Genomic DNA, 20,598 nt, shown 5'->3' with positions numbered 1-20,598 from the left:
TAATATAAAGAAACTCATATATATAAACATATCAAGCAAAAAAAATACATAACGTCTAAAATTTTAACTTGGTCTCTTTTAACCAAACAAAAGCATCTGGTATTAAATTTATAGTAAAAAGAGAAAAAATTGAATAAAAATATTATAAAATTAAATATTTTTAAAATATAAATTTTTAATATAATCTTTGTTTTATTATTTCAAAAAGTTGAGTTATTTTTTGTGTTTTATTTAGAAGTTTAGAAAATTAATAATGATTAGGTAATGATTAAATAGAAAAATTGAAATTAAAAAGTGTTTATTTTTTAATTATGTTTGGAAGTTGAAATAAAATTGGATAATATTAGTTAAGACCATCTCAACATCCAAATGGAGCTTAAATCAAAATTTTTAGGGATTTTTTTTTAGTAAAAATATAAATAAATAAAAAAAAACATTTAATATATATTCTGATCAAACGCTGCCGACGAGTTTCTTGTTGATCATGTTTATGATCTCTACCGATCGACAACATGCAGAACGTCACGTTTTAGCGAAACGACGGTACAATTGTAGTAGTACTAGTACGTACTACACAGCATATGAGACAGATATTCGATTTCCGATACGAAAGTACTACAGCTTGATCACACCCATGCATGATTAATGCAAGTATACACACGTACAGAAGTTAGCCATGCAACATTAGATGAACATAACTATTCCATATTTTCCTACAGCAAGCAGCAAATTAATTAACCTAAAAACTTGCTCGAGAAAGGGCATGCATGCATGCATGCAGCAGGAGGCCGAGTAGTATTATAAGCAAGATGCAGTGTTTTGTTTACTAAGGCCATGTCCATTGACGTGAGAACACAACGCAGTTGCATTTGCATTGCCAATCACATAAGACAGATTGATGTCTTCCAGCACCACGTTATTGCATGGTCTTGTTTGGCTACATCTGAGAGTAACTATGACTTTCGATTGTGAACTTCCCCATATGTTTCTGTACGTGACATTGTTGATTTGCACTCGAGAGGGCACAAACTTTCAAGGAGCTGGGACATGGCAATATATATTGTACGTTGATCAATAATGATGGGATTGCCAACATTAATATCCATTAAAATATCTTCATACACAAAATTAGAAGCCTCAGTGTCCTTGAGCATAGGATAAGCCCATGTTTTGATTCTCACTCCATCTGAAGTACTACCCCAGAAGGTGCAGTTTTTTACAACAATACCAGACAAAACATCTTCATCCCCGGATTTTCCGAGGCTCCCAGCGTTAATTCCATGCCCAGGACCACAAAAAACATCGGAAATATTGACCTCTCTAGTTTCGGGCAGCATGGATATGCAGTCAACACCGGTACTGATAATCAAATGTGAGATTCCGATGTGCTGTGAGCTTCCAATCTTTATCCCGTCGGTGTTGGGGCCGACATTTTGACATGAGTGATGTTCATGTCCTGACATCCGAATACAATAAAATGGGTGTTCTCACTGTCAATGGATCTTTAATCATGAACTCCTGCATTCCTAACAAAATCAAGTCTCATTGTAGCGGGAAGAGCTGGGCAATGAGAATTCCTTTTGCAGTCATTATAAGGCCAAGCCACATTTCCTTGGCCGTCCAAGGTGCCGCTGCCACTTGGTGTCAAATTATCTATGTATCCTTGAGAATCCTTCTGATCACAAATGCCATCTGCTCTTTGCAAGGACCCTCAAACATAATGATAGCTGTGAGGGGATTTTTATCCAGCCATGGAATGGCCTAGCCATTGGGGGAGAAACTCACTAGAAAACAAAATTCGAGAGAAGGAGATGAAACAAGAAGAGACTAAGGCATGAAAGTGTCATGAGGTATGAGAAAGTAATGTCTGAGAGAAAAATGAGAGATTTGACATAAAACAAGGTGTCATGAGAGAAAAAGTATGAAAGTGACTTAAAGCAAGTGGGGGCAGTGGAAAAGATTCAGGACCTTTTTTTGAACTCTCTCTTTAGGATGACTTCGACTTTTTCGGACTTGGGGATTTCTTCATTGAGAGAGCTCCAAAGAGAACTTATTCTCCAATAAATAGCTCTACAACTTTCATTGTACAATGAGAAATGAGAGGCCATGAGAGATTGTAAACAATCTTATTATAGGGGAACCTCCCCTTCCCAAACCCCATGGACGTAAGCCTAGTGCCGAACTATGTAAAATCTGTATCTATTTTCATTTATTTTCTTTGTATTTAAATACTGTCCATTGCCATGATGTACGAACCAACACCACATAGCTGCACTGAACCACTGCCAGAGACTCCATATAGCATCAATCGAGGTCCCGTACTCTGAAGACCCAAGTTGCCGGGGTCTGGCCCAAAGGCGTGCGAAATACAGCGTTAACAATACCTGTCATTACTTGTATCGATCAGATGTTTTTTTTTTTTACGATTTGTGTTTATTTATTTTTTAGTATTGTATTTTTTATTTTTTCTGCGTTATTTTTTTAAAATACATAAAAAATGCTTTAAAAAGAAAATTTATGTTGTCGATATAATTCCTCTACGAGTTTTCTTATAGAAAAATGCCAATGGAGCCCCTCAAACTTACTGCTCAATCTTACTTCTCATGCATTTTAATTTTATTTATTTATTTATTTTAATTAATGATTAAGGAATAAAATTGTGTATTTTTTTAATGATTAAAAATGTTAAAAAAATACTTAAAACAAAATTTAAAATAAAAATTTATAACTAACTATAAATGCTGACGGCCTGCTAACATGATCCTTTCTCACATGGCCCTAATGTTGTACTTTTTAAAATATCCATTTTTCGGCCATCTTTGGTATGTATGAACATTCTTTTTTGATTTCGAGAAGTGCCGTAATGATCACTTGTTTGGCCGTTTCTGCCACACTTTTAGTGCTTGGAAAATGCTAATTTGCGCTCTCATTTTGACTGCTCATATATTTAATTTGTTTTTATTTAATGATTAAAAAAGTGATTTTTAATATATTGACATATTTTTTTATTTTTTAAAAATATTTAAATATATTAAAAAAATATAAAAAGAAGAAAAAAGATAAAAATAAAAAATTATTTTTTTGTAAATCCGTAGTAAACATGAATGACATCGTTTAGAGAAGAGCCTTACTCGCAAGTAGTAAAAAATCTAAAAAATATTTTAGTTATTGAACATTAAAACATATCAAAATTGTAAATTAAAAGAGAGAGAACCAATCCATCCGTCCATTTGGATGTTCTTGATTAAAAAGTAAAAAGATTTAAGCATGAAGGGAAGAATTGATTAAAATAAAATGGTTGTGTTGATTTTATCTTAATCTAAAAGGAAAAAAATTGAAGATAAAAAAATTATTAGGATGTCGTATTAAAAAAATAATATATCATAAAAAATATGGTTATTATTGAAGGGAATTCACTCCTGATCTCCACTGCCACCAACACAATGATCTGACCCCAGGCTGGAAAACATTTCCCTTCATCAGTGACTGTAATAATAATAAATATCTATTAAGCTAACAATGATATTGAAGAAGAAGAAGAAGGAATTTGAGATACTGGACATTGTCGAACGTACTGTTATGTTAAAATTGATCTTTTAAGCAAAACGACATATCAACCTTAATTGCTCCATGGGAAACAGACTTTGCATGATATATCATTTCAACTTCATTGATGCAAATGTTGTTGCCAAATTGATTGCCTCATCTACACGTGATGCATCTGTTCCCTGGAATTAACAAGTACATAAAAAGAATTAGACAAAAGATAAAGGAAAAAAAAAAAGCTAAATACAAAGACTACAGACTATCAGCTAGATGCTTTTTCCTCACTTTAGCAGACATTTTGTGGGCTTTTTCCATTTGATTGATTCTTTCTTTTTAGCTTCTCCCTTTTTTTTGATTTTTTAGGTAACAAAGAGATGGAACTTATCTCAATAACAATTAAGGTCTCGTTTGGAGAATGAGATGAAATGAGAAATCTATGAATAGTAGTGAAATAGTTTGAGTTTAGATGTTTTATTGGATTTTGATAAATTAGGGAAAAAAAAGTTGAATTAAAAATATTATAAAATTAAAATATTATTAGAATATAATTTTTGTTTTGAAATTTAAAAATGTTGAATTGTTTTTTGTGTTTATTTGGAAGTTTGGAAAAGTGTAATGATTAGATAATGATTCAATGAAAATTTTGAAAATTTGAAATTGAAAAGTACTAGAGCATTGGTATTGGACTAACCAAATGCTAGTGAAGAGAAAAATATGGCTAGTTTTTTATTAAATCGGCTGGCATTGGACTAGCTAAAGTCCTTCAAGTAAGACTATGAGCTACAGTAAATCCTAAATTTTTTCCATCTTCGACAAGACAGTATTCATAGCCAAAACACATATTTTATTTCAAAATATTGTATCTCCAAGTATTGTTTTTTTATTGGCACCGGATGGATGTCTAGGAACAGCGTCCCGACTAATCCCGAGAGTGCACAGGCCATCAACAAGAAGTTTCCAGCAAGTGCAGCTCGAGTAATTCAAGAAAAAAAATCCTCCAATCCGAAGGCCCCTAGAGATTGTTTGCACCTAAGGAGATTTGAACCTTAGACCTGGGGGAACATACCCAAGCCCAAGGTTGCATCTCCAACTATTCATTAACATTGTCAATAATAATATTAAATAACTAACTTTGTGCATGGTTATTAATATTGTTATCTCTACTTATTAATTAACATACGGCTAGTGTAGTTGCAAAATATGAAAAAAAAAAAGTTCCAAAAATATTATTATTAAAAAAATAATATTATATTAATATTTTGGCTAATATATAAATAATCCAATGTGGGGTTATATGTTGAATGGCTCTGGCTTTAGGCAAAACATGTAATTTTAGGCAAATTTTGGCTTTGACTTTGGCTAGACCATTGTCAATGCTCTAATTAGGCCTCATTTGGATATATATATTTTTTTAAAGTAAGAATCTTTATTGAATCGAATGAAACTAGGCAATGCCCATGTACACAGGAAGTATACAAAATGAGACAAACCTCGTTTGGATGTTGAGATGAAATAAGATAAGATAGGTTTCCAAATAAGGCCTAAGAGAAGGCTGTGGTGGGTAAGAAGATAACTATCAAGGAAATCTACATCCTAACACCCTGTCCCTCGCAGAAATCTTATTGTTCAAATTATAAACTAATTCCTCAGCACAAGAAAAAAAAAAATAGGAAAAAAAAAACTAATTCCTTCACCACGCAGAGAACTTAAGATCAAACCTATCAAATGCTAAAACCAAGGCTTGAAAAATGGGAATTGGATTCAGAATCAAGGAAGAACCAATTCAATGAATCGGACAATTCATCATAAGTTTGAATCGGGTGTTTCAATGTTAAAATATTAAAATATATAAATATAATGCAATTTAAGCATTTAAAATCATGTATAAAAGAGTTTTAAACATGAATTGATTGAATAGTTTCAATAAGAGTTTCAATAAGAGTAGGATATGAATCTAAATAGTTTCAAGAAGGATATAATTCAAGTATTTGACCTCAATTGTCCTCATTTTTCCTCAAATATTCTCTTTTACAAAGAAGAAAAACTCTTCTAAGTTATAAGCTCATAACAATGATCATTTTGTACACAATCACACATAAAATACAAGATACTCATTCCAGCCCTATTTTAATTTTCTATTCAACTAAATAAAGTAAGGAATTTCATGTTTATCTTTCAATTGTTCTGTTTATCTCCTTTCCTTTTTGTATTAGTTATTGATGCTTTGAGTCATATGATTGAAGCGGCTGTGGAAGTGAGTTTTTTGTCGGGATTTATGGTGGGTGATGAGTCACGGGTCAGCATTACTGTTTCTCATTTACATTGATTAAGAGTACGTTGTCTAATCTTCCTACATATTTCCTTTCACTTTTTCCTTTGCCTTTGGGGCTGGCTACAAGATTAGAGAGGATTTTCAGGAATTTCTTGTGGGATGGTAATGGGGAGGAAAGAAAGTTTTATTTGGTGAGTTGGAATAAGGTTTGTCTTCTGGTTGCTAGTGGAGGTTTAGGAGTGTGGAATTTAAAGCTTTTCAACAAAGCTCTTCTTGGGAAACGGCTTTGGAGGTATATTAATGAGAGGAATGCTTTATGGAGACATATTGTGCATGTTAAATATGGGAGGATGTGGGGGAGTTGGTGTACGTCTGAAGTAAGAGGGGTGTATGGGGGTGGGTTTGTGGAAAACCATTCGGATGGGATGGGGGGCTATTGTCAAATATATTAAATTTAAAGTGGGGGATGTTGTATCCTAATCTTTTTAGGATTGCTAGAAATAAAGGGGCTGCAGTGGCTGATTCTTATTATTTTTCTAATAATATGTTTCATTGGACTGTGGAATTCACCAGAGATGTGCAGGATTGGGAAGCAAGTGAAATTTCTGATTTCTTTGGAATATTATATGATATGAAGTTTGAACAACAGGGAGGATTGTCTGATGTGGGTGCCTGCAGAAAATTCCAGATTCTCTGTGAGTTCTTTTTACAGGATGTTAACCAGTCATGGCGTTAAAGATTATCCCTGGAACCAAAAAAGTATCACATGGTATTCAGTGCATAGGCATCTCAATCTTTCCCAGTCTTTTTTAATCATCTATCTTGTGAATAGTTTGCATTTCTATCAGGATTAGGGAATCATGCACTAATTAGTTGCAATTTAGTTTCTCTCCGTACAACCAAACTTTTTTCTCTCCGTACAACCAAGTTTTTTTTTCTGTACAACCAAAAACTCCAATGAGGCCTGGTGGGATTAAGCGGTGAGTTCAAAATTGAGATCATGACTGAGTGTTGAATCATAGGGGTCGCGGAGTAGGATGGGGTTCAGAAGAAATTTAGTTACAGAAGCAAAAACATTCAGTTTGAGGAAGGAAGGAAGCTTCCTGCTCATTACAGAAAGTAGCTGGAAGATAGTTAAGGAAGTGAGACTTGGGATGATTTCGGTGCAATGGTTTGCAAAAGCTCTAGAGTGTTTGAAGGGGAGGACAGGGGAGGACGAAGGACTTTTATACCACTTCAAGGGAGGGTGCCAGGAGCTTCATTGCTCATAGGTGCTCAAATGTCAATGGTCGTTTCATGGCCTTAGTAAAATACGGTGGGGGTGGAAGGTGAAATTTTATCTTTGTACCGAAAGATGAGGGGACAGGATGGAGGAGGATGGCAGATGCGTTGAGGGAGGTTATTTCGGAGTGGGGTTCATGTCTCGCAACTCGGGTGAAGTTTTACAGAAATTGCCGGGGATGAGAAGTCAATCATAAAATCGATTGTACAAGGAGGCTCTAGTAGGGGTGGGCAGCGGGGCCCTGCACCCCACTGCCCCGCCCCAGGACGGGCATGGCAGCCCCTGTGCCACAAATGCAGGTGGCGGGTGGCCCTGCCCGTATCTAAGGCCTCGAACAAGGGCAGGGGCCGGAGGGGGCCCAGCCTCGCTTAGGGTTTCCCCAGCCCCGCACCCCGCATATATATATATATATATATATAATAAATATATATATAAACCCCCCCCCCCCCCCAAAAAAAAAAGACAATATGACATATTAAATATGTCGTTTTGAACCCCCCAGATGAAATGACGCCATTTTGTCATTATAGACAAAACGGCGCCGTTTCATCTTGGTAAATTAACCCCCCCTTCCCGCGACTCCCCTCCCCCCCAGCCCCTCCCTCCCCTTCTCAGTTCTCTCATCTTTGTCTGTCTCAGACTCTCACATCGCACTCTCACTCTCACTCTCAGTTCTCTCTCAGTCTCCCTCTGCAAAATCTCCGTCGCTCTCTATGGCCGTCTCTGTCGCATCATCTTCGCCGAAGGTGCCCCAAATCCGAACCTCTTCTTAACTTACATATTTTATTTTATTTTTTGTTGAGTTATGGAGATTGGAGGAAGGTTGGGATTAAATGGAGATGATGGATGAGATTTGTGAACTGTGTGCTGTGGAGAATCTTGATTTTGCATGTGATTTGTGAATCTTTGAAATGATTTGTGAAATTGTGAATGTGCATTGTGCATGGGTTTCGGATTGGAACCCTAAACTAATTTAGGGTTCCAATCCGAAACCCTAAATTAATTTAGGTGTTTCAATATTTAAATTAATAGGTTGCTTAAATTGTTGTGTGATCATATTGCATTTTAAACTATTTGTAAAATTTTTAGACTGTTTTGCATCAAATTTTGCAAATGAATAGGTAGATCAATGAAAATTTGTATGGATGAAAAAATTTTGAGATGTTATTAATTATATACTTTGGGTGTTGAATTTCAGAAATATTTGTGTGTGTGGGTGGGTGTGTGTGTGTGTGTATTGTCTAAATAGACTGCATATACTCAAACGACTTAAAAGCAAAGTTGATTTAATTTATAAAATTAAAGTTGATCATTTAATATGCCAACCTGAAGAAAAAGTATAATAATCATATTTTTAGAAGATTTGTCATTTGACATTTAATACATTTTCCTTTGGTCTCTAATTTTCAGAACTTATAAAAACATATTCTTGGCCCCACCAAAAAAGTATAATAATAATATTTTTAGAAGATTTATGAAAATACATATATTTAGGTTTCTACTAGAATTATATATATGACCTCCACAGCCCACAAGTAATAAAAGTTGTAATTTTATAATGATTACTAATCCTAACTTCCCAAGGACCCAATGATTACTCTCATCTTGATCTCAATCTCAAATTGGTTAGTACTTTTAATGTTTGTACTTATTACATTTCTAATATATGTTTTTATTTTTAACTTTTGTTTCATGTTTATGAATCTAATTTTTTTTTCTTTTAAATTATTAATGTTTTAGGTTTTATGATCTCGATTCTCACAGTCTCACAGCAGTCAGCACAAGTTACAACTCACTTTTCTACCACCATGGCCACCCCAAATTCCATTGAAGAATGAAATGTTATTCTTCTGTTAATTTAGTTAATTGTAATATTGCTACAATAGTACAATTTGTAATATTTTTAGATGAATTTGTAGTAGTTTTCTCTTTATTATCATTGTAATATACTAATAGCTTAATTATAATTATTAGTTAATAATTGCAACTTAGTAGTATATAATTAATAATTTTTATTATTGTAAATTATTTTTTGTTATTTTTAATATTAAGTTTTGTATGTTTTTTAAATTTTTTTTAATTAAATTATGGGCCCAAAAATGGCCTAGAAACAGTTTCTGGGCCAATTTGGGCCTGTGTCCCATTCATGCTGGGGGGGTGGCAGGCCACACATCTGGTGAAAACCTCCCCAAGGCTACACTCCCTAGACTCTGGTGCAGACAATGGCGCCAATGCAGTCTCGAGGGCAATATCGTGGTGGGGCTGGTGGTGGTGCTCAACAACAAACCAGATGGGATGCTTACAAGGATAGGGAATGGAAATAGCCCAACATGGAAATAGCCCGGGAACGAATTCAAACTGGGAGCACTGGAAGGGAGGCGGTGGCAGGCATGCTATCGCTCTGGCAGACGATGGCGTGTAGAATACTTTGAAGGACATGCAAGCACGGCTGACTGATCTGCAGGAGAAGATGGCTGCTCTAATACGTTGTATTGAGGAGAATAAGGCTGCGGGCTTGGGCCCCAACACAAGTAATAAGCAAGTTGTGCCTCAACCCGTGGGGGGTAATAGCAGTAAACAAGCTGGGCTTCGGGTAGCAGCTTATTAAAGAGTTAGTGGCCCAAATCCAAAGGGCCCACGTCTTGGGCTTCAGCCCATGAAGGAAACCAAGGTGAAGGCCAAGACAGCTGCTTGCCGTGGAGAGCGAGAGGTGGGGACGTGGCTGGGTCTTCTACTAGCAGGAGGCTCCAGACTTCTCTGGCAAAGGTCCTGACAGACAAGTTCATAGCCACAGAACCGTTGAAGGTGGCTCAGATGTTGGATCTGTTAGAGAGTGAGGTGTTGGCGGAGGAGCCCGAAATGGTTATGGTTATGTCGCACCGTCAGATGTCGATTCTCAGGCCCAGACAAGCCGACAGACAAGGCCCAACCAGGTGGTCTCCCCACTGACGAAGGCGTCGCAACTTATGGAAGTGGCCCGCACGTTGTTTTACGAAGTAGAGAACACAAAGGAGGCTTTAGAGGGACTCTCTCAGATGTTGGTGCCTATAACGGACCCCTCGAAGTGGGGTGCTAGGCCAAACTACGTTGAAGAAGAAATGGGAGTGCCGCTGCAGCCAAAGTGGACACCCAGGGACGTGATAGACATGGTTGGGGAGCTAGTACCCCTGAACTGCTTTCTGCCAGGTCAGTATAGTCTCTGATTGGGTTATAGTCTCTGATTAGGTTGTGGGAATTGAATGTGAGGGATTTGAAGAACAATTCTTGGCTTTGCTCACAACCATTGAAGATGGGCATGTTCAACAAAAGAAATCAGGTTTAAAAAAATAGAGGGAGCTCAAGAGACTAACTTGGTCTTTAAACTATGAAGGCAGTGCAAGTAGAGAAAGATCTAAAGTGACGGGAGTAGCTGCATTTTTATGAAGCCCAAAATTATTTCTTGGAATGTCTGAGGGCTCAATTAAGTTGATAAGCGTCTTCGGGTGAAACCCTTACTTCGTGAGTGGAAGGTAGACATTGTGTGTTTACAAGAGACTAAACTGAAACTTATTACAAGAAAAAATGTTCGAAGTTTATGGAACTGTACTTTTGTGGATTGGGTTTATTTAGCATCTAATGGGGCTTCGGAAGGTATTCTAATTATGTGGGATAGAAAAGTGGTAAAGAAAATGGAGGAATTCATTGGGCAGTACTCAGTGGCTTGTCACTTCAAGAGTGTGGAAGATAATTTTCTGTGGGTGTTCGTTGGCATCTATGGCCCAAACCTAAATAGCAATAGAAGACTTCTATGGGACGAAATAGCGGGAGTGCATAGTTGGTGGGACATACCATGGTGCATAGGCGGGGATTTTAATGTTATAAGGTTCCCAAGAGAATGATTAGGAGAGAGTAGGATGCGACCTGCAATGATGGAATTTTCGGAGTGTATTTTTTAATTGGGGTTGGTGGAACTTCCTCTCATTGGAGGAGCTTTTACATGGTCAAACCACCATATGTGGACTAGACTGGACAGATTTTTAGTCTCGTTGGAGTGGGAAAGCCACTATCCGGATCTATGTCAAAAGAGGTTTCCTCGCATTTGTTCGGATCACTTTCCTATTTGGATTGCGGTGGGATTCAAGGAGGGCATCGATATTTTAAATTCGAAAATATGTGGTTGAAAACTGAAGGCTTTGTGGACAAGGTTAGGCAATGATGGTCCTCCTATCAGATACTTGGCACTCCTAGTTTCATTTTGGCAGGTAAACTGAAAGCGTTGAAACAAGATTTAAAGCTTTTGAATATTCAGTCCTTTGGTGATATAGGTGACCGGAAAAAGTCTATGTTGAGAGAGTTACACGAATTAGAAAGGATACTGGAGGGTCGGGTTCTTTCTATGGAAGAGTTAGCTCGGAAGACAGATTTGGTGTCAAAATTAGAGAGGGTTATATTATTGGAGGAGATCTCTTGGCACCAAAACTCCAGAGCATTGTGGTTGAAAGAAGGTGATCGAAGCACAAAGTTCTTCCATAGAGTGGCCAACTCTCATAGGAGAAATAATAACATTGAAATGCTGAATATTGATGATGTGGCTTGTACAGAGACTCCTGTGATTCGAGAGCATGTTGCTGATTTTTTTAAACATTTGATTACTGAACAGGTGGGATAGCAGCCAAAGCTTGATGAACTAGCCTTTGAGTCCATTGAGTCACAGAGTGTTCCATGGTTGGAGAGACCCTTTGAGGAGGGCAAAGGTTCATGGGGTGGTAAGGAAAATGGTTAAAGATAAAACACCTAGTCCTGATGGTTACTCTATGGGATTCTTCCAAACAAGTTGGGATGTGATGAATGAGGAATTAATGAAGGTGTTTCAGGAATTTTTTTCGGTTGGAAAATTTGAAAAAAGCCTCAATGCCACTTTTATTGCACTTATAAGTTTGGGGTAACGGAAATGAAAGATTATCGACCCATCAGTCTTGTAAATGGGGTGTATAAAATCTTATCCAATGTGCTTGCAAATCACTTAGGGGAGGTGTTGGGAAAGATTATTTCGAAATGCCAAAATACTTTTGTAAGGAGTAGGCAAATTCTAGATTCAGTTCTTATTGCCAATGAATGCCTCGATAGTCGTATCAAATCGGGCAATAAGGGAATCTTATGTAAATTGGATATGGATAAGTCTTATGATCATGTGAATTGGGATTTCTTAATTTACTTGCTTGGGAGATGTGATTTTGCGGAGAGATGGTGTTCGTGGATCAAATGGTGTATCTCAACAGTGCGTTTTCAGTGTTAGTAAATGGCAACCCAATTAGCTTCTTCAACAGTTCGAGAGGCCTAAGACAAGAGGATCCTTTATCTTCATTTTATTTGTCATAGTTATGAAGGCGCTTAGCATAACGATCTCAGCCTTGGTTAACAGTGGTTTTGTGACTGGTTTCTTGGTTGGGAACCCCAATAGGGGTACTCTCAACATTTCTCACCTATTATTTGCACATGATACATTGATTTTTTTTTGTGAGGCAGAACAGAACCAAATGCGGGCATTGAGGGCTCTCTTACTTTATTTTGAAGCGATATCTGGTCTGAAAGTGAACCTTGACAAGTCAGAGTTGGTGCCGGATGGTAATGTTAGCAATATCCGATAGTTGGCTCACATTCTTGGTTGTAAGGTTTCCTCTCTTCCCATAAATTACCTTGGTCTTCCATTGGGGCAGCACCACAGGCCAAAGCGATCTGGGATATAGTGACTGAGAAGATTGAACGTAGATTAGCAGGTTGGAAGAGATTGTACTTGTCGAAAGGTAGTCGTATCACCTTAATCAAAAGCACTCTGTCCAATTTTACAAACGTATTTTCTATCTCTATTCCCCATTCCAGTAAGTGTGGCAACTCGGATCAAAAAATTGCATCGTGATTTCCTTTGGAGTGGTATGGGGGATGAATTCAAATTCCACCTGGTCAAGTGGGATAAGGTATGCTCTCCAATTTCCTCTGGTGGGCTGGGAATTAGAAACTTGAGAATCTTTAATAGGACTTTACTCGAGAAATGGTTGTGGAGATACACTATGGAACCGGAAACCCTTTGGAAGTCGGTGATAGACCTTAAATATTGGGGGGGGGGGGTGGACTAGAGAGGTGAGTGGGGCTTATGGAGTGGGAGTTTGGAAGCACATTAGGCGAGGGTGGGAATTTTTACTCATCACACTAGACTTACGTAGGGAGATGGCTCTAGAATTAAATTCTGGAATGACCTATGGTGTGGGGATAATGCCCTTAAGGATTCATTCCCTTCAGTTTTTAGGATTGCTTGTGAAAAAGAAGCTTCAGTGGTGAATGTTTTGGTACTATTTGGCGATCAAGCCCAATGGAATGTCAACTTTGGTAGGGCTGCCCAAGATTGGGAAATTTGTAGCTTTGAGGATTTTTTTCGTATTCTATACTCCATGAAACCAAACTTTCAACGAGCTGACAAGTTGTGGTGGAAACCAACAAATAAAGACATGTTCTTGGTTCGTTCTTTTTATAAGTTTCTCACACACTCGCAAGACAACCAATTTCCACGGAAGAAGGTTTGGCGAAATAGAGCACCTCCTAAAGTGGCATTTTTTGCTTGGTCAACTTCCTTGTGTAAGATTTTGATGATGGACAACTTAAGGAAATGGGGGATGATCATAGTAGATTGGTGTTGCATATGTAAGAAAAGTAGTGAAACTGTAGATCATCTTCTACTACATTGTGAGGTCACTAGAGGGCTATGGGATGATGTGTTCTGTAGGTTGGAGTTAACTTGGGCCATGCCAGCCATAGTGGTTGAGTTCTTAGCCAGTTGGACAAACCTAAGAGGAGCCCCCCAAATCACAACTGTGTGGAAATTGGTGCCTATTTGCATCTTGTAGTGCCTATGGAAGGAACGTAATGACCGGACGTGTGAAGATAAAGAACGCTCTATAAAAGAACTTAGATCACTTTTGCCAGAACTTTATTTTTATAGGCCATAGCTGTAGATTTTAATGGCCTGGGCATTCATGGCTTTCTTGTTTCTTTTTCTTCTTCCTAGATAGGCGTTAACTCATGTATACCCTCTTGTGTACTTGGGCTAAGCCTTTTGTTATTAATACAATCGTTTACTTATAAAAAAAAAAAAAAAAAAAAAGATTATCCCTGGAAATGTTTTTGGAGAGCTAAGGTGCCTAGTAAAGTTGCATTTTTCTGTTGTCTCTTGGGAAAATATTAACCACGGATAATTTTAGAAAGAAAGGTTTATTGGTGATTGATTGATGTTATATGTGTAAGAAGGATGCAAAATCTGTTGACCATCTTTTCCTTCATTGTGAGGTGGCGACGATGCTGTGGAAAGGGATTTTTGCTAGGGTGGGTATTGCTCGGGTGATGCCTATGCATGTGGTGGACTTCTTCGCTTGCTGGCAGGGTCTTGGGAGGAGTAGAAGCAGTGCAATAGCGTGGAGGATGATCCCCTTGTGCTTGATTTGGTGCCTTTGGTTGGAGAGGAACGATAGGTGCTTTAAAGACAGTGAACATTCTATGGGGGAACTTACGGAGTTTTTCTTTAGGACTTTAAGTTTTTGGGTGAAGAATCTAGTTCGTAATGGAAATATTTGTAATGTGTTGTTTAAGGGGTGTTCTATTCTAGCTTGTATTTAGGTGTACTCATTTATATACATCATGTGTACTTCGGCTATGCCTATTTACTTGGAATAAAATTCGCTTATTAATTATAAAAAAAAAAAATCTATTTACCAAACACAATGAGAAAAAATTAATATATGTTTAATGTTATCATATTTTCGTACGAGAATAAATTGGTTAGAATCGGTTCAAATTGAACAAAAATTAGTTAGAATCGGTCTGAATTGGCCGATCCAACTGGTTCCGTGAACTATTTAAAAAATGTGTTAAAATCTTTTCAACTTTCAACTTATTCAAATCGAACCAGTCTTTCGAGCGATGGCTCAGACCTAAGCTTCAAAACCTTGCCCCTCATAAGCTTATAACTATATCGTTCTAGGGATTCATGCAAGGTTCCATTGTGACAAAAAAAAAAGTTACTCCATTGGAATTTAACATTCGAAGGCAGCCATGTGAAAATTACTAACCTGGCCCGATGCAAGACCACCTTTCCCTTTACCGCATCGTCCTTTTAGAGGCCCTAAAGCTTCAGTCAACCATTCTGACACCTCCAAACCCTTATCTCCTTTCTCTGGCACCCCAGCACACACCACTGCCTTATTGGTGGTTCCATCCGTACTGAAAACCATACCAGATATCCCCTGTCCATCCATCACAACAATCTCAATATTTTATGCTCGAGTTAACAATAATGTATAAGAATCTGTGAGACATACTTTAAAGGGTATAATTCCTAGCGTATGACATCCAAAACAAAAATCCATCATCTTGAACTAGACCACCAAGAAAAGGATCCATCACCATGAGAAACTAAAATAAACAGTTTCTTGAAAGATGTGAAATGCCTTGTCACTATAAATAAGACTACTATTCCTGAATTTCCGAATTCAAAGTGATAAATTTATGCATCCCCCGTCTGATTGAAAAATAAATAATATCTACTACCCAAGTCATAGAACAGCCTGACAGACCCAAAAAATATCAGCAAAGTGAACAGTAATGACCTGTTCCAAGACTTTCAGAACTGCTTCGCGTACTGCAGCTGCATCCAATCCAACGTCAACACAGGATATACAGAACGCCTTCCCATCGGAAGCAGCAACTTCAGCTGCCTCAGTTGTGACCTTGACAGCTTTCTGTACATTCTCTTCAGCAATCTTCTTTTGCAGCTTTCTCACTTGATTCTATAAGTACACAACATTTCAGAACATAGGGTGGGGGGAACCATTGATATAAGCAGATCAGGAGCAGTTAAAAACACAGAACCAGGCACAATGGAGATAAACTTATGAACCATTAACATGTAAGCACACTGCAATACCTGAAGTACGGAAATCTTTGCCCTGATATCTGCTTTTCTGGCTGCTGGAATAGGTGCCGAGTCCACACGACTTTTCAAAGAAGCCACTGTCTGCAAAGAGGAAAATCAGATTGTGTCAAGCGGATAGCAGAATGTATGCACACACGTAATATGCATTACTCCATGGGATAAGAAATGTGGTGAAAAAGAATGAAGTTCCACAAAAGCATTGTCCTAAATCGTATTCGACGTCCCAAGTGTTAGTCAAAGCACCAGTGGAATGTAAGCTTTATCAAAGCAGCTCATGACTGGGAAGTAAATGCCTTTATCGCATTCATTAGTCTGTTGTATTCCCCAAGATCAAGAGAAGGGAAAGGCCTTTATCGCATTCATTTAAGGCCCCATCCAAGAGAGGGTTGACTGTCCGTATTCCTAATGATAACAACCCCTTTCCTTAGATGAGCATTTGCCAGACTAAGGTCCATTCGAGAGCTTCATTTTTTCCTTGAACAGCCTTTCTAGGTAATTTCTCACAATCTATAATCTAAAGAAACCACAAGAAGAGTGATTGGTGTCACTTGTATAAGATGAGTCTAGAATCTTTTGATCATCTTTTACTCCATAATGAGATTGCTAGTGCACTGCCTTCTTCAAACGGGTGTGCTTGACTTGGGGAATGCCTAGAGGGATAGTGGATTTCTTTGGTGCTTGGAAAGGGTTCAAACGGTCTAAAAACCACAACAGGGTGGAAGATGGCCTCCACTTGTCTCATAAGGTGTATTTGGAGAGAGCAATGACAATTTTTTTTTTTTATTGGAACCGGGTGTCCGAGAACAAAGTCCCAACTAATCCCAAGGGTGCATAGGCCCTCGGCAAGGAGTTTCTCGCAAATGCATCTCGGGTAATTCAAAGGTTAGTTCCTCAAGTCCGATGGCCTCTAGAAATTGTTTACACCCAAGAGGATTTGAACCTTAGACCTGGAGGAAGCATACCACCAAGACAAAGGCCTTTACCACTTGAGCCACAACCCCTATGGGTTAGAAATGACAAATTTTAAGCATCGAGAACAAGCAGCAGCTCAAAACTCTCCTTTTCAATACCCTCTTCCTTTGGACAGAGTATATAAACTTTGATGAGCTTAGGTTATGTTACTTTCTTGTATCTCTCTCTCCTTTTTTTTTTCACTTCCTGTGTATTTAGGTTGCACCTGCACTTTTTAATGAAATTTATACTCACCAAATAAAATGAGATGGCAACACAAAATCCTAACACAACACTAATTATAACAAAACCATTATATCATCACCTAGTTTCCCGATATAAAGGTCATATGTCTGGTCTAACTTGCAGTTTTTTCTTGCATGTTTTTCTTGACAAACGTGGAAACATGGCTGGCAACTATTATATATTGGTTTCATATAAGATTGAAAAATATTTGCATTATTAAACTGATAATGAGATGTCTCAGAAATGTGCATCAAACACATGCTCATGATGAAGTGGCACTTATATGATAAAAGAGGAACTGAGACGTCAGGATTAAAAATAATAAGATGCTGCTGAGACAAGATGCTGTGCACCGTAAAGCCTAAAAGTGAGCCAAGAAGACAGAGCACCTATACCTGTCAGCACCAAACCAGGAAAAAAAAAAAACCAACCTTTTCCAGCATGCTCGCTTCTATTGTTGATGCATCGCATACTTCCTTCTCAAGTAAGTTTGCTAACTCTATTGCGTTAGAAGCAGTTACAGTTGTGACAGCAGTAATCCTCCGTACTCCCTTGGCAATTCCCTCCTCAGATAAAAGGGCAAATACCTTAGCTTCCCGTGTATTTGATATATGCGTCCCTAGATGTATGTATCCATGAGACATTCAATACAACATTCAGAGAAAGGACATAAAAAAAGGCGCATATAATTTACATAATTTGACCTCCACAGAGTTCTGCAGAAATCGATAGCCATTCATTGTTCTCTGGTTCAGACAGAAGGTCCTCAACCTTTCGTCCGATTGCCACAACTCTAACTGGATCAGGATACACCTACAGCATAAAGACAAAATTATGCAAGAGTTTAGCATTCAAGGCATACAATGGCCGAGTTGAGAAGACAATGATGACAAACTGAAGCAGCATACTTCACCAAAAACAGCTCGCAAACCATTTATACGTTTGGCTTCAGAAAGAGTTGCCTCCTTGGCAAACACGTCTAATTCAGCTTTTATTTGATCATTCACAATTGACTCAATCCTTCTCAAATGATCAGGATCTACTGGCTTGCCTATCAAAATTCAGTGGCATGTTAAAGCGATTCAGTGCCCTCAAAATAACCCAATCTACAAGTCCAATAAAGCTTACCATGTGAAAAGTCAAATCTTAATTTTTCAGGAAGAACAATAGATCCCTTCTGGTCAACATGATTTCCAAGCACCTCCTGCACTCATATTACAAATTATTTAAAGTCCAAGCACAAAAGGATTAACAACCATAACTTTGCAAGTTCATGACCATTAGCAATGTCATGCATACCCTGAGAGCAAAGTTCAACATGTGAGTACAGGTATGATTAGGGGCAATGAGCTTACGCCTGTCGTAGTCAACCTGCAGAAATCATTAGAGCACTGGAAAGAGTTAAAAAAGAAAAGAGAACAAGAACAAATAATAATGGTTATAAGATGATGCTAATTTTACCTTACAGATTATTTTGTCACTCAAGGAGAATTTGCCACTCTCTCCAGAAAAAGAACCAATATGAAGAACGAAACCTCCATAAATTTGAACGTTACTAACTTGAAATGAGCCACAGGGACCATCCAGTGATCCAGTATCAAAAATCTAGAACCACAAGAACTATATCAATTGCCCAAGCTTCATTAAGAAAAAGAAACATAATGACCAAGATTATTGCATAATTAACGGTCAAGTCTCAGAACCCCATTACATTAAAAAACAAGATGAGGATACGACGTTTCTGCTTATATCCCATTCCTCCTTGATATAGATGAATGCCCCTTCATATAACAACCTCCAATATCACAATTATTCTGTCTCCAAATTTATACGTTTATAGGTAGGATTCTCACCTTCCTTCTCATTTTTTCTAGATGTATGTGATTAAATCAACTTTCTCCATTTTAATCGTCTCTATGCCATCTTCAGTTTGTCAACAGACCTAATAACTCAGAACTCAAAGCATATATCCTCTGTGGCAAACCACATGGGTCAGTATCATATATTTAACATGAGCATATTTACCCACCCCTTCCAGTTAGGATTACGATGGAGGACTTGCCTTCACCTCCCTGAATGACCAACTATGATCCCTCTATCAACTGATCTAGGTACTTATATCCATTTAAAAATACTGTACAATTAGATACACCTTATATTTTAAGCTTATGTATTACATTCTACTCACACTCTTCCCCTGCCATCTCTGCCGCAAAAAGCAGCCTTTCTTAGATAGCATCCAAGCCACTTGTGAATCATTCACACATACTAATCTCTTTTTATTTCACCATTTAGCTTTCAACAAGTTGCACAGCTAAAAAAGGTTTAATCAAACCTTGCATTTTCTAAAAATAGGTACCCAATAACCTAAGGCACACAATACCTGACCACCTTGCTCAGCATAGAAACTTGTAGATTCAAGAACTATACCAATTTCACTGCCAGAAACAACACTTTCCAAGAACTGGGAACCAGTGTAAATTGCTCTTATAACACTTTCATGGTCCTGAAATAGCAAATAGAAAAGAAAATAACATCAATGCAATATGCGATCTAAAACAATATGGGTGAAGTAAATTTAAAATTTATGCACGCAAGAACGGTAATCTAAAACAATATGGGTGAAGTAAATTTAAAATTTATGCACGCAAGAACTTCCTCCCGCTGATATAGGAACCCTTAATTACTTCTTACAGCGCACAAATGATATATACCAGTAATAGTTCAATGATTTCAATCCCTTGCATACCAAAAAACTGTTTTTATCATCAGCATAGCTAACCAGTATAAATAGTCATGTACACACTTTTTTTCAGGGTAATTGCTAGTGCAATGTCTTCACTGATAGAACGAAGGGAAAAAAAAAACATCATATGCAACCAGCACTTAGAGCCCTCGATCGATCAGTAAAACAGAAGGATTGACAATCAGAATTGTCAATTGTCGATTCTGCACACTATGCTTTTTAATATTAAAAAGCAGAGACATTCTGAGAAAAGAATGCTGTAGAAACTGAATGCAATGCATAAAACAGAAGGTTCAAAACGCTATTCAATCATTTATATCACACTTTATATACAGAAGCCCCTGAAAGAATGCTGTAGTTGCTCAAAATAAGCATAAAGTTGACCAATACAGGCATGAAGCCTCAGGAAGAGAGAATGTAAAATTAGAATTAAATGCATGCGTCCACACACACAACGCGAGAGAGAGAGAGACCAGATTAATGCAAGTTACCCATAGGTTAGAAGATGTAAGATTTTATCCCAGAGAATGGAGGATCATACAAACAATATTTTTCTTTTCTTGGTGATCATGTAAACATTTAAATGGGTACGCGAT

The 20,598-nt window shown here is 37.6% G+C and overlaps 2 protein-coding genes across 4 annotated transcripts in view; both read right to left on the bottom strand.

The window, feature by feature from the left end:
- Positions 1-953: 953 nt before the first annotated feature.
- On the bottom strand, positions 954-1,463 carry LOC109005759 (exopolygalacturonase-like). Its single transcript, XM_018984807.1, has one exon. It carries the CDS (start codon positions 1,461-1,463, stop codon positions 954-956), a length of 510 nt encoding a protein of 169 aa, XP_018840352.1.
- Positions 1,464-3,365: 1,902 nt separating this feature from the next.
- The window catches only part of LOC109006031 (alanine--tRNA ligase-like), a 37,426-nt gene continuing 20,193 nt past the window's right edge, over positions 3,366-20,598 (bottom strand). Inside the window, exons 13-24 of one of the 3 annotated variants that reach the window (XM_018985186.2) lie at positions 19,640-19,762; positions 18,718-18,861; positions 18,556-18,627; positions 18,385-18,460; positions 18,165-18,307; positions 17,961-18,069; positions 17,688-17,875; positions 16,051-16,140; positions 15,734-15,913; positions 15,197-15,370; positions 3,619-3,728; positions 3,366-3,486 (exon numbers count right to left, since the gene is read on the bottom strand). In XM_018985186.2, coding sequence (XP_018840731.1) covers positions 3,657-3,728; positions 15,197-15,370; positions 15,734-15,913; positions 16,051-16,140; positions 17,688-17,875; positions 17,961-18,069; positions 18,165-18,307; positions 18,385-18,460; positions 18,556-18,627; positions 18,718-18,861; positions 19,640-19,762 — 1,371 coding nt within the window. In that variant the 3' untranslated portion in view covers positions 3,366-3,486; positions 3,619-3,656. Of the gene's footprint in view, positions 3,729-15,196; positions 15,371-15,733; positions 15,914-16,050; positions 16,141-17,687; positions 17,876-17,960; positions 18,070-18,164; positions 18,308-18,384; positions 18,461-18,555; positions 18,628-18,717; positions 18,862-19,639; positions 19,763-20,598 lie in introns of all 3 variants that reach the window. The other 2 variants (XM_018985193.2, XM_018985177.2) reach the window with 2 other exon arrangements.

Source organism: Juglans regia, chromosome 13 (assembly GCF_001411555.2).
Source record: "Juglans regia cultivar Chandler chromosome 13, Walnut 2.0, whole genome shotgun sequence".
Taxonomy (NCBI): domain Eukaryota; kingdom Viridiplantae; phylum Streptophyta; class Magnoliopsida; order Fagales; family Juglandaceae; genus Juglans; species Juglans regia.
This window is presented reverse-complemented; position numbering and strand designations above follow the sequence as displayed.